Raw genomic sequence first — 14,217 nt, 5'->3', positions numbered from 1 at the left:
TATTTCTGAGGAGTTGTAAAATTCATCCACTGGTTTAGGGGATATTGTGCTAACAGACAATCTTCACAAGGACATGCCAAAGATTTAAACACATATCTCGTTTTTTTTACATAATGCAGTGTTTCATCTACCATTATTGGGCAACAACTCCCCACTCACACTCATTGGTTAAACATAATTAAACTAACCTGAAAACAACAGCAGTTTCTCCATTTAGGACCCCCAAGCCTGTGTTTTGTTAACCCCTATCACACTCATGACCAGTTAATGGTATGAAGCACAAAAACTGTCAGACAAAGCAGGAAGTGGGACAATATCACAAAAAATAATTTACACCAATCTTAAAAAAAAATCCACAAAACGCTCCCACATTTTCACTGCGTTTACTTTTACTACCCACCCAGGTAGTTTCTGCTCTTCATCATCTCGGTCACGTTGATCTTGGTGGCTCCCTCGGGGATCTCCACAATTCTGTGGTAGCCGATCTTGGACAAACTGTGTCTGAAGACTCCTGAGACCAGCCTGCAGGTTGAGTTGTTGCCTCCGCAAACGCCGCACCTGTCAATCACCTTTCCTGACCCCAGATACTCATCACAGCCGAGACTCTGTGGAGAGCAGGAGAGGAAGGTGAGACTGAGTTACTGAGCGTTAAAAGTTCAAGTTCAAGTTTATTTATATAGCGCCAAATCACAACATACAGTACGTTGTCTCAGGGCACTGTACATAAAAAGAACAATCTAAAGAAGGAGCCAGCAGATTGTGTTGAATCACTTCATCACAGTCTCCCATCCTGAGCAAACGGTGGAGAGGAAAAACTCCCTGCTAATCAGGAAGAAACCTCCAGCAGAACCAGGCTCAGGACAGGCGGCCATCTGCCTCGACCGGCTGGTTGAGRGACAGGAAAGAGACACAGGCAAACACAGAAGAACTGGTCCAGGACTGGTCCAGGTGCACCTTCTTCTGGAAGAGACAAAAAGAAAAAACATGTTATTGATAGAATTAATTACAATAAACATATAGAGAAGAGAGACTAAAGACAACAGCAGAGTGAGGAAATGTGCTCAGTTTGTGCTCCAGCAGTCTRAGTCTATAGCAGCAGAAATGAAGAATAATTCAGGAAACCTAAGTCTAACTATAKGATTTATCAAAAAGGAAAGTCTTCAGTCTAATCTTAAAAGTAGACAGAGTGTCAGCCTCATGGACAGAAACTGGAAGTTGGTTCCACAAGAGAGGAGCTTGATAACTGAAAGCTCTGCCTCCCATTCTACTTTTAGAAACTCGAGGAACCACAAGTAAAGCTGCAGTCTGAGAGCGACGTGCTCTGTTRGAAAAGTATGGAACAATAAGATGTTTAATATACGATGGAGCTTGGTTGTTAAGAGCTTTGTATGTTAGGAGTAATATTTTAAATTCTATTCTGAATTTGACAGGGAGCCAGTGGAGAGAAGCTAAAACTGGAGAAATATGATCTCTCCTTCCAACTCTCATTAAAACTCYATCAGCAGCATTTTGGATTAACTGAAGACTTCTTAAAGAGTTTTTTGGATGCCCAGATAATAAAGAATTACAGTAATCCAGATGTGATAAATGCATGAATCAGATTTTCTGCATCATTTTTGGACAAAATATTTCTAATTTTAGTGATATTACGCAGGTGGAAGAAGGCGGTCCTGGTAACATTTTTAATGTGGGGGTTAAAAGACATATCCTGATCWAAAATAWCACCAARSKTCTTTACATTAGAACTGGAGGCCAGATAAATGCCATCCAGAGGAGGTGAAAGGCTGATGAAGACAGAGTTCTCAACGCGCAGGATGAGTGGAACTAAGAATAGCTACTAATGAATGTTATATAAGGTTTACGAAGTTTCAACTAATCCCAATTTTTTAAGGTGTAAGTTTTCTCTTACATTAGAGGTAAGAAATTACAGGAAACCCAGATTTGTTTAAAACAGAACATCAGCAGTCAGCAAGTTTACCCAAAACAACCGTAAAGGCAGCAAGCTGTGCAAACAGGTGCTCATAGAGCAAGAACTGCTTGGAGCGAGCTACTAATCAGTCAAACACAAACCACTGAGGCCATCACTTATCTGAGAGATGTCCAAAATATATATTTACTTCTACCTGGCTTCTGTGTCCAGCCACTGACTGCAGCTGACTTGTTCTCTGTGTTATAACACTCTCTCCATCCGAGTTAATTCTTAAATACCAACTTTGGTAAAATAACTCCTTCAACAACACACACTATAACGTCTAGAGTTTTGTTGACATCAGGTGGGAAACATAATTCTAAAGACAAATGACCTAAACAAATTTACAGGACGTCTACAATAATTCATACATGTTCGGGCAATCTCAACAGATTTTGCAGCCATAAATCTGCAGCAAGCTTACAGTGAGACAAACGTATAGCAATAAGAGGATAAACAGGTGGAGAAAGATATAGAAAAAGAGTTGAAAAAGAAAAGGTGAAAGATGAGGTGCAAGCAGAGAAGACGGACTGAGCCAGGTAGGCCGACTCTTCTCCTGCCCGTGGCGTTTCATATTGATCTCCGCCAAAAYAAACACGAAGTGCCTCTTTTCACACAGGAAATAGTAAATGATGGAAAAAGAGAAGAGGGAAAATAAGAGTGCTGAAAAAAAGGACTGTTAAATACTTCTGTGGTCAGGTTTGCAGCACAGCTTGGAGCTGGATAAAACCCCGAGTCCCAGTCGTTGAACATAACACTTTGACACCRATGTGTCAAAGAACTGCTGGATTTTATGAGCTCACTTTACGGATCAGCAAATGCAAGACAAGAAAGGCTACAGTTTGCTTGTAAAAATGATTCATAAAGTAAAACACATCCGGGGACAGCTTATGAAACTAGTACAGTACTGCTAAAAAAAAGAAATAAAGGGGCTAACATTTCTTGAACGAGTGTATTCCACCCTTCGCTTCTAATACCAAAGTTTCAGACTCAAATCGTTTTATGATGAGAAATGACAGAGTTGTTGCTGTTTTTGTCAAACCTTAAGGGTAGCGTTGTGCAGAATCGCTGCAATAATGCAAGATGCCATGTTCATGGTATGTATTGTTAATGACTCTCAGCTACTACCACATGAAATTTTAGATTGACTGAGTTATAGCCTTTTTTGTTTTCTAATATTGATTAGCTGTTCCGGCAATCTTGATTTGAATCCAAAAGTTAATCTGTTGTAGAGATACATATAGTGATAAAATTCTGAAAGTTTAATTGGGGGGGTTATTATATAAAATTGACTATTTTGAGCTTTTTATCATGTTATAATCTCATTCCCTCATCTAAAACAKACCCAGAGGGTTGCGTTGACTCAGACCTACATGTTTGAGAAATCCTTGACTCTCCTGTGGTAGCCACATGGCACTGCCTAAACGCTTGCTGGTMCAAAGCACCGCCTATTTGTACCTAGCTCCTCCCTGGAGCTCAGTCCCCAGCTGTGTTCTCACCCCACAGAGCATCCCTCCCCCGCGCTGCTTTGCCAGACTAGTAGCAGGAGAAATACTTCTTTACAAATCACTATGATTTCATTTCAAAACRTATCTTAAAAACGGTGGCTGTTCATGATTTCATTGCTAAACATAACTTCACAATTATCCATATCTACAGTTTTTTCACAAAAGGTAGCTTCACATTGATGTAGATGTATGAGAGAATGAGATATATTACGAAGYTTAAATGTCTTATAAGAGYCTCTGTACTCACTCTGGTTCTYCAGAAACCGTACAATGTGGGATCATTCGAGTAAAGTTCAACTATATCCTGAGCTGCCATTTTCCAAAACCAATATAATAAAATGTTGCTTCTTTTTTTATATTACAACAAAATACAATTTTCCTACAAAAGGTTGTAAACAGCATGAAGCGTTGCTGTGAAGATGTGCTGAAGTGGGAGTGTCTTAAACGGTAGGAGGTTCTTAAAGAGATGGAGGCCAATTTCAAGGCGTTTAGATAGACTATGATCAAATTTATTTTTGATAAATACAGCATTTTCATAACAACTGAAGGTAGCATGGTACCTCTATTATACCCCACCTTAAATAAAATACATCCCAGTTGTTCATGAGAGGTTTTGCTTACAAAAAAAAACACATGCAAAGACACAGTCAAAAACATCAGCGACCTTTACGTTTCAAAAACCTAATAAAAATTAGGTTATGTGTAGATAGAAAAGAACATTTCATCACTGTATGCATTTTGATTATGATCACTYAAAACAACACATTAAAGCAGTAACGTAAAGAAGTAGCAACAAGAAAATCTAATTTTGATCCAGAATACGGAAAACCTTTTTTGGAATATATTGAGACTAACTATAAAAAACAAAAGGATTCCACCGAGAAAAAAAGAGACAAGAGGTTTTCACTCCAACAGTGCAGGAATAATTAGAAAGTCTATAAAACTATTTGATATGCAGCAATTTGAAAAACTGCATTAATCACATCAGCGAATGAAAGACAAGCTAATCAGCGTGCATGAAAATGTGCTTAAGTTACATATAYTTATTCTGAACTTAGCATTCAAGTAGTGAAATCTGCCCTCCAGGCCGTCTGTCTACAACAAATCTGACCTTAACTGTGAACCCATCAGGTTTCTGGTGTCAGGGCATACGAGTGCAGGCAGCTACAATTCAATTAAAATGTTAACGTCTCTCAGCAGCGGTGCTCAGAGAGTCGTGTCAGTGTAGTTTCTTTACTATGAGACCAYATCAGTGTGTTGTCGTTTTTTTCATCCTCTCTTTGTGGGTGGTTTGCACCATGTGGAAAGAAAAATCGCTTTGTTTTCAGTGGAAATATAACAGGATTTTAAAAAAAATGTCACCAAAGCCCCCTTTCATCTGGAACTGGTTACACGTGCCAGGTCGGAAGAATGGTCTCCCAGTCAAGCTGTGAACCCAGAAAACACCATCTTAAACTAAATCCTGATGATACTTTCCCACACAATGAAGATGAGTTTTAACGCCATCTTACAGCAAACTTCCTGTAACAAACTGAACTCACATAGTTGAGTCAAAGGAGTAACCGGAGATTATTTCCCCTCTCAGAAAACACAGCAAGACGTTTAGAACTGAACTGTCATTTTGACGGGGTTTCGGTTTCAGTCTATTTCTAAAGAAAACAGGTGTGAGCTCGTGTTAGGGAATTAAAAAGGGTGAATGAATCTTGCTCTTGTAATTTTATTTACTTTCTAAAAGAAATCTGTGGATGTACAGAAGCCAGAAAAAGACACTTTTCTTTCCACATTGTATTTCTGAAATGTTGCCATTTGTTTTCTCAAGGTAAAACCAGCTCAGTCAATCCTTGGTAGAAAGCTCTGTAACAATGTAACAATGTTCGTCATAAAATGCATAAATGCTTAGTTTTAAATAAAAWGTTCATTTTTTTTCACACTAAGTTATTTAGTTAGTTAAGAAAAASCTCCTAAATGTGACTGGCTTGAATCCAAAAGCTAAAAGGAGTCTCTGGCTTTTTACATTTTTGTTCATAAAATAAATTATAGTAATGTTACTGGTGTGATTTCAAAGGATAAGTCCCCTAAAACAACAACAATTAAAATTCTAAATAATAATAATAATAATAATAATAATAATAATAATAATAATAATAATAATAATAATAATAATAATAATAATAATAATAATAATAATAATAAAAGACATCTATAATTCCTAAAAGGACAGCATATCACCCATCATCTTTGTTGAGAAATGACTGTTATAACCATTTTGGTCAAATYTTAAAAATAACTGCATCATCTCATTGACATTTTTAGAGCACATTGTGTAACTTAGGTTTGAGTCTCAGTTACTACAACAAATGTTAGCTCAATACCTGTAGACTGAATGAGTTACAGCTATGTTTGTGTTAAGGTTGACTGTCAGTGGTGGCCATCTTGAACGTGGTTGATCCCAAAAGTTAATCAGTTGTAGATACAACTATAAGAGACAGAACACACACACAAAGACAAGAGAGAAAAAAACATTTTGCCCTCTTTTTCAAAAACATTCTAATATGATCTATTACTGTCATTAAAAAAAAGCCTTTTAGAAAGCTAACATTGGTTTGGCTAGCCAGACAACTAAATGACATTATCTTGTAATGAATTTACTCCAGCAGCAGTAACAGACATTTATTGGTGACTATATAAGCAACGTGATTCATGAAGAAAGCACTGTCTGCATTAGTAGCATTGCAGGGTGCTCTGATTAGTTTTTTTCTTTCTTTCTTTTTATAAAATTTCCTAGTTTTATTCATATTCTCTAAGCAGGGAGCAGAAAAAACTGGAAAGAAGCACAACTTATAGAATGATATCCACAGCTCCTATGTTCAACATGTTAAGAGTGTGAAAAATATTACTGTGCGTTTTACTTTACAGTCCATGCCAGAACAAACATGACTTRGAGCCTGTAAAAAACTGAGGAAAATGTAAGACGGTCATGTCAATCATCAAAACCTAAACAGGCACAAAGACAACAAACACTGTTATGAAGAAGCTAAATAAAACTCACTGACAGTTCTGTCATAATGTCACAGCATCAAGGCAATAACAGACTTTTGATCTATTCAGGAGGCCTGGTCTGTGGCTCAAAATGTAAACACGCTTTAAAGGATGATGGTTATGACATCGTGCATAAATGAACAACAATAATAGATGTAGAGGCTTTCAACCCTCCATCCTTACTCTCTACTGTAGTGAGTTAGGTTTAGTGGTGTGATGAAAACRTATTCGTTCTTTCATAAGCGCTTCCTCTCCCATGCAACCAATTCAAAGCTTAATTAATTCAGGTTTACACCAAAATCCCAGCTTAATCCCTTATCCTAGATTTGTGCAATAGGCCTCTGGTCTCATTCAGCCATTGTGAAAACAGTAAGGGGTGTCGAACTCCAGTCCTCAAGGGCCACTATCCTGCATGTTTTAGAGGTTTTCCAGCTCCAACACACCTGATTCAGTGATCTAATTAAATCTTCAAATTGGGCAGAAGTCAATCATCCAGCGATCAAAATTAGGTGTGTTGGAGCAAGAAAACCTCTAAAACATGYAGGATAACAGCCMTCSAGGACTGGAGTTTGACACCCCTGGTCTRGGATATGTGACGCCCATGCCAGACATGTAGAAAATAYCAAGGAAACACTGTTTAAGGTGAGTCCTCAGAGCGTAAACAGGGAGGGAGTTAAAAGTTAACCTGCACAATGTTCTTAAAAGCTGGTGTCGGTGTCTAACATGTTCCGGTGTTTAAACGTGTGGAAACTGACATACACATCTAGCAGCAGGTGTTCACGCCCTGACCACTGAAACACGCTGCATCCACTGTGACCACAGMATCCAGATGTGTCTCAATCTCTTAAGATTGTCTCGTTTTCAGAGTTGAATGAACTTATTAAGTATTCAGCATTTCCTGTAAAACATGTGAGTCACACCTGAATATTTTCCCTGTAGATAAAATCTGCAAACGRACTCTCAGGTCAAACAATAAACTTCCCTTGTCTGCATGTAGCTGAGCCAAATAATAAAAAACAATGGCATGGAGGAGGTCATAAATAAAAGGATGTTTTCTTAGTCTGAAGACTGTTGTAGTGGTTAACTCCCCCCAACATCACCACCAGTCCTAATCCCCATAAACCCACACTGGACTCCCACTAGAACCTTAAAACCTGGGTCCTGGCAGCCTCCCACTTAGTTTCTCACCCAATTACAAACACAAAGGCAAAACAAAAGCAAAGGATCAAATTGCGAGACATGGAWTGCTGGATCATACCACACAGGTTTTCGCAGTTTTGCTGCATTTTATTGCATTCGGTTCCCACAAAAATGTCCACATTAAAGCTGCAGTTTGATCTCATTTGTCAGCTTGTGGTAAAACTGTGGGAACAAAAGCTGGAAAAGGATTTGCACGACGTATGTAAATGTGCATCCTGGGATAGGAGATGAGCAGTGTTTCAAAAAGGTATTTATGAGCAAAAGGTTAAAGAGGGGCTATTTGATGCACACATCTGGGATTTCTGCAGCTCTTTACATAAGGAGCTTGTAAAGATCTTCTTTGYGGGGTGAATGGCCAATGAAGTTATCCTAAGTCTGACTTGGCTTCCAAGAGGAGAATACAAACACAGCATCATCCCAACGACAAAGATGCTGGGAATGAAAATGCAATTACAGTGTTTTAAAAGACATCTGAACCCAAACAGAAGTTGTAATTAAAGCAATCAATTTTTTTTGTTTAACACCTAACTGTGGGAAAAAACAACAGTTTTCTTTGATCAAACACTTTTAGGATGAAATGATCACAAAGAGAAGGAGACCTGTTCACACTGCAGCTACCACAACTACCAGCATCTGCCTCCCACATGCTGAGACGCTGTGAAACTAACTGGTTTTAATGAGCAGCAGCAAATAACACTGCCTTCACTTCAGTCAGCACAACACATCTGTGTCTGTGGAGGCGACGCTGCTACTGACTYGCTGTGACAATAATGTCAACGAAAAGCCTTTTACTAAATCTGATTTAGTACAAGTGTGACATTAACACTGTAAGCACTATTTTAAAGCAACTGTTTATTATGYTGAAAGATACAAAAAAATTATTGAAGCACATATTTACTGAATACATTCTGAAAATATTGTGAGCAAGAAAACTGATTTGCAATTTATTATATTTGAGGAATCAGGTCATGATGGCCAACAGTAATTTCTTTGTTGGTATTGTTAGTAATCCATTTTTTATGCACATGCTGCTAAAATATCTATATTTTCCACTGTCAAAAAGTAGCTTAATTAAATAAAATATGCATCAAAACTGAAGTTCAACCAGTCCTAGTWCCTTCTTATTAGCATTTACCCAAATCAATCATGAAGTCACTGGTAACACTCCATTATATTAGGGGTGTACTGATACCAGTTTTTCTCAAACCGAGTATAAGTATTCCAGTTTGGGTCCTCGCTGATGGAGTACCAATAATGAGTACTTACTAATTTACTACCTAAACATTACACAGTGACTTTAGAAACATTTCTTTTATTTAGAGCAACATGTTTCTCCTTCCTTATAGGCCTACAGCCCCTCTGACGGGATGAATTCAAATAGACAGCATATTTTATACTGCTGTGTCATTTTAAAATAAATAAAAATAACAAATAAGATTTTCTTTCAACTTGTACAAAGTTCTTAAACATGTAATTATTGTAATTATTGTTTCAAACTAATCACTACTAAAGCAAGTAAACAACAGRAGTCTATCATGTTTGTTGAAGATGGTTGAACCCAAAAGTGCAGAATGGAAAAACTTGGGTTCTCAAAGGGAAAAAAAAAGGACTTTTAATAAACAAAGCAAAGTGCTTGTYGTGGAAGCATAACGACTTACAAATAATGATAGAAGAAGCAAAACAACAAGGAGCAATCACGAACAGCCCAGAAAGCAAAACACACAAACAGAGAAAAAGAAACAAGACAGAATATAAATTCACTAACGAGCAGACAATGGGAAACACCTGGGGAGAGACATTAAGTTCAGGTGAGAGTGGGCGGGGCCAGAGCAGAGTCAGACAGGGGAAACAGAACACATAAGTAATAAAAATTCAAGACACTAAAAAAAACTAAGTGACACGGGGATTCTGACAGAGGAAGCTGATACGTTGCAGATTAAAATCAGGCTGATAATTTTTACWCTCATGTTCTTTTTTTRAAGCAATAAATCAGTACTCAAACASACTGAGCAACTTATTAAACAATATCAACAACTCTTATTACACATAAAAACATGATTGACAAATTATAGCAACAAAGCCACAGTCTTTTGATGCTTCTCTCTTTGATTTCAAAAGAAAACAAACTAGTCTCATGATGCATCTGCAACCTGGAGGATCTGACTTCATAAAAGCAACAACATATTTATTAAATTAGCTACTTTTTCCCTCAGATTTCCCCTCTGCTTCTGGAAACACTAATGTGAAGACTGAYACAGGCACAAAACTACAAAGAGAACCCAGGTTTGGGTGTTTTGCACTGTAATCACTGAGCCTCCTACTAATACACTGTTGTTCGCAATCAATAGAACATGTTAAAAACCAAACAATCATCTTACAGGAAACAGACAAGCTGGGGCTATTTACAGGACAAATCACAAGGTACAAGCTAAACTACACATGTGGGTCTGCGACACAGAACTCCTGAAAGATTTGAGCAGAAGAGTTTGCCACTTTGTAAGAGACGCTGACAATGTSACAGGACGTTTGACCCCACAGCCCCGAGCATTTGCCCAGCATCTTGGAGCATGTAAAACTCTCAGAAATAGCACTGAGTGAAACTGATCTTAAATCAAGGATATGTTGGATTGTCTTGGTCTGATATCCCAGCATGTTGTGTTCCCCGAGGACAAAYGAGCTCACAGCCTGTTAAATGTGATTGCATCCACAATCAGCAGGGTGATGGAAACATGGAGGCTAATTCAAAATACAGAAGACAAAACAACTGTTCAAGTCTGCTGGAAGTCAGAGATGTCTTTTTGTTTTTCTCCCCCTTAAAATAGTCCACAAACTAACGGCATCGCCTTTTCTCTCGTCGACCATGTTTATTTACTCTGAACTCACATTTGATCTCGAGAGGTCTCGCCTGACATCTAAATTTAAAGTGAGTGAAATCTGTTGGTGAGCGGTGTGTTGCCTTTGGTTGTATGGCTGTACACCACTGTAGGACCAAACCTGTTATATCGGTGATTTTTTTATTGCCATGTGTGGGTTCTCAGTCTTTGAAAATCAAACAATTTTAAAATCTTGCCRTGTGAACCAGGCTTTAGGCGTGCTCAAAGCTCCTGGGTCATAAAAACTAGATTGAAGGCTGAGAATTCCTTGAAGAAAATGCACATCACTTGGCCTGCAGCTTTTAATGGCAGAATTTAAAAACTTATGTTGAGAAATAACCTAATTATTATTATTTCATGCTGTTTGGCTTGAAAATATTATTCACAATCTCATGAAATCTCTCACGATTTTCTGTGATCTGACTGTCAGTGCTTAGAGTATGAGTTGGAAATGATTCTTCCACCACACCAAATTTAAGCTCAATATCTAATATAGTATATTATGTATAGCCATTTATGTGTTTACTAGGGTCAGTTAACTGTGACGGTCTTAAACTCCACGTCAGTTCTAATCTAATAATTATTTTGTGTGTGTTTCATTGAAATGTGCTCACTGGTTCATAAGATATTTTGCTAACTTGACAAACACACAGACAGCTACATTATTTTGTTTTTCAATGGTAGATGATAAAAAGCATGAAAATATGTTAAATATTGACTAAAATATGACTTTAACAAATAAGAGAAGCTAATTTTCTAATATCTAATAGTAATTTTTTTAATGTTAACTTGATGGGAGTTGGGTTTAAAGCCACATTACGTCCTCACCAGGCTGTTTGCACTTCAGGTTTACATTTCATCACACTGAACTGGCAACTGGCTAGTCCAGCATCCCTAAAGAGAGTCCCAAGTGCATCTTTAAAGCCCCAGCTGAGGCCTGGCTCTCCGACTCTTTGGGTAGGAGAGAAACAGAATCCCAGAAGCAGCCAACAAATGTGCTGTGGAAAAAGAAACGCCTCAGAGAGCGAAGGAGTGCCGCAGTGAAAACAGCAATACTGTAAATACCTCCACTCAGCACACGGACCACAGGCTCACGGTCCTGCAGTAACGGTCCAGGTTGCTGAGTGACACCATCCAGAGCTGCTGACGAGCACAAGAAGCTGCTTGGAAAGAAAGCCTGGCCTTTATCCATGCACTCAGATGTCCTCATCAGACCCACTTTCATCACAACGTTAAATAAATGAAGCTGAAATTTCTCCACAAAGCCAACAGTACGAAACAAACTCACACTGAGCGGACCATCATGTAAAGGAAGGAGCGGTGGGGGGAACCCNCCCCCACTCTCCCCCAGGTTCCTCCTGGACCCAACAGAGGTGATCATACCTGTGAGCGCAGCTTCCCCTGCACATGCACGTGAAGGCAGACAAGCAGCAGGAGAGCCACTTCCGACAGCATTCTCTCGAAAACGAAACAAAAAAAGCCCAACCAGTCTCGCGTCTGAGTAGCTCAGAAAGAAAGCACCAAGAAGAACCCTCTCCTTCCAGAAGTGATCTCTGTGAGCTCCTGTTGTAAAATGAACTGGGGGGGAGGGAGGTGCGGCTAGGAGAGGAAGAGGGGTTTTTAGAGGACGAAGAGAGATAGAAAATGAATTGGGAGGGAGGAGGAGAAGGCAGAGTGTGAGAGTTACACTTCAGAGAGAAAGTTTTGAGAGAACACTCTCTATGTGAGGCTTTTTTTCAGGAGTCTTTAATAAATGAGACATGCCTACAGGTAAAAGTATGCAGAGCTAACCGGCAGGTGGACGTTCTGCTTTCAAAGGATCACTACAATAAAACTGCACGCTTCATGAGCCAGCAATCATGTTGTAGCTTGGGACTCAATCTACAACAAAACAAAATCTAAATGAAAATTGGGAAAGACTGGCATAAAAATACATTTTGGTTCGCAATCAACAATAGAAAAACTGAGGTTCTATTTTTGCACAAAGTAATTTCTGCAAGCGGAGACCTGGAATAAGTCCTACAGAGGGAAATTTGTAATGTTTCCTGTGTTAAAGTGGCACACAGAGACCTTAACAGACTGCTAAACTTTATGAGGCTGCATCTAAGATAAACTGTAAGCATGTGTGTAAAAAAAAACAACAAAAAAACAAATAACAATCACATAAAATGCTTTGCAAGCCATTTGACGCAAAGTGAATAGTCATCTAGTTTAACAGCGGGTTCACTGATAAAAACTTGTTAGAATACCTGGTGTATAAAATCATGAAAATAATTAAACATGTCTAATAAAACACCTTGGTGAAAAAAGTCAAATATTTCCCTGTAAAGTGTTGACTGGAGGTATAAAGTTTCATAAAATGGAAACTCAAATGCAGCAGAAATTTACTCAGCTAACAGTAAAGAAGATTAGTCTAGGGCTGTAAATTTACATGAGAAGTCATGAGTAATAAATTACCTGATCGTACAGCCAAACGTTGTTATTTTATTTGTAATAAAATGCATTTCAGTATATTTCTTAATAAATCAGTTTTCTCCAGGTTTAGCTTATAGACTGTAAAGCTGTTTCACAGAACAAACTGGGACACTGAGAAAAAAAATAGGAAGAATCTGCACACCTGCAACTGGCTTGGTTTATGCTGGAACAGAGTCAGCTGAGGAAAAACCACATTTAATGCACACACACTCACAGGTTTGTTTTTATATCCCTGTAGGGACTGTGGATTGACTTCCATTCACTTTCTGGTCATTTTATTGCCTAACCATGACCTTTTACCCTAAAATTACCCTCACAGGTACCTACCTGACCCTAAAACTAAACTATACTCAAAACACATCTTGGTCCTAAACCCAACCACCCACCTGAAATTAGCATCCGTACCCATCCACATTAGATCCCCATGAAACTGCCTTTTTCTAGAAAATGGTTCCCACAATGTAAGAAAAACGTGCCACCACCACCCCACACACACACACACACACACACACACACACACACACACGCACGCACACACACACACACACATCTCATGTAGTATCCACAGGATATAAGAGACAACAACCTCTTCTGTCAATTGCAGCTGTAGACATGTAGGAGGAGGAAGTTTGAAATAAGCTAATCCCATCATCATCATCTCTGTCGTCTCCAGCTTTCTGGATTTGTCTCTGATCAGAATAAATCTCATTATGGAGACTTGACTGTGTGCCAGGTGAGGCTGGAAGGACTCTCCGGTGCCCCTCAGGGTGTTCGTCTCTGTCTACAAGTGGTCTGGCCCTGAAGCAGCCTTGACTCCGGCTGCCTGCCTCCAGCCCACACATGCCAGAGTACAGCAGGTGTGTTCAACGTTACCATGAACTGTCAACATCCAGCAGACACACACTCTACAGGGGTTACAGGCCTCCGCTGTTCGTATTTTCTCTCACACACTCACACAGCATCTCTATAACATCTGATCCATTCATTTCTTAACAAGCACTTCACACCCATCAGCTAATTAGACCAAATTTAATAAAAGGGCAGAAAATAGAAAAAAAAATTGTGTGTATGGTATTCATATCAGTCAACATGGCCAGACACGTAAATCCCTCGAATGTTCCCTTCGAGCAAGTGTGTTTTAACTGAAGAGGGG

General features: G+C 38.9%; 1 protein-coding gene across 4 annotated transcripts in view; it reads right to left on the bottom strand.

Annotated features, from left to right (window-relative positions):
- thsd4 (thrombospondin type 1 domain containing 4) overlaps positions 1-14,217 on the bottom strand; it is a 46,470-nt gene that overhangs the window by 10,039 nt on the left and 22,214 nt on the right. For all 4 annotated transcript variants that reach the window (XM_014026107.1, XM_014026108.1, XM_014026109.1 and 1 more), the window contains one exon: positions 401-605. In XM_014026107.1, the coding sequence (XP_013881561.1) occupies positions 401-605 (205 nt within the window). The remainder of the gene's footprint in view (positions 1-400; positions 606-14,217) is intronic.

The sequence above is a fragment of the Austrofundulus limnaeus genome, unplaced genomic scaffold (genome assembly GCF_001266775.1).
Source record: "Austrofundulus limnaeus strain Quisiro unplaced genomic scaffold, Austrofundulus_limnaeus-1.0 Scaffold525, whole genome shotgun sequence".
NCBI classification, from domain to species: Eukaryota; Metazoa; Chordata; class Actinopteri; order Cyprinodontiformes; family Rivulidae; genus Austrofundulus; species Austrofundulus limnaeus.
The sequence above is the reverse complement of the archived record's forward strand: the minus strand, read 5'-3'. Positions and strand labels throughout refer to the sequence as shown.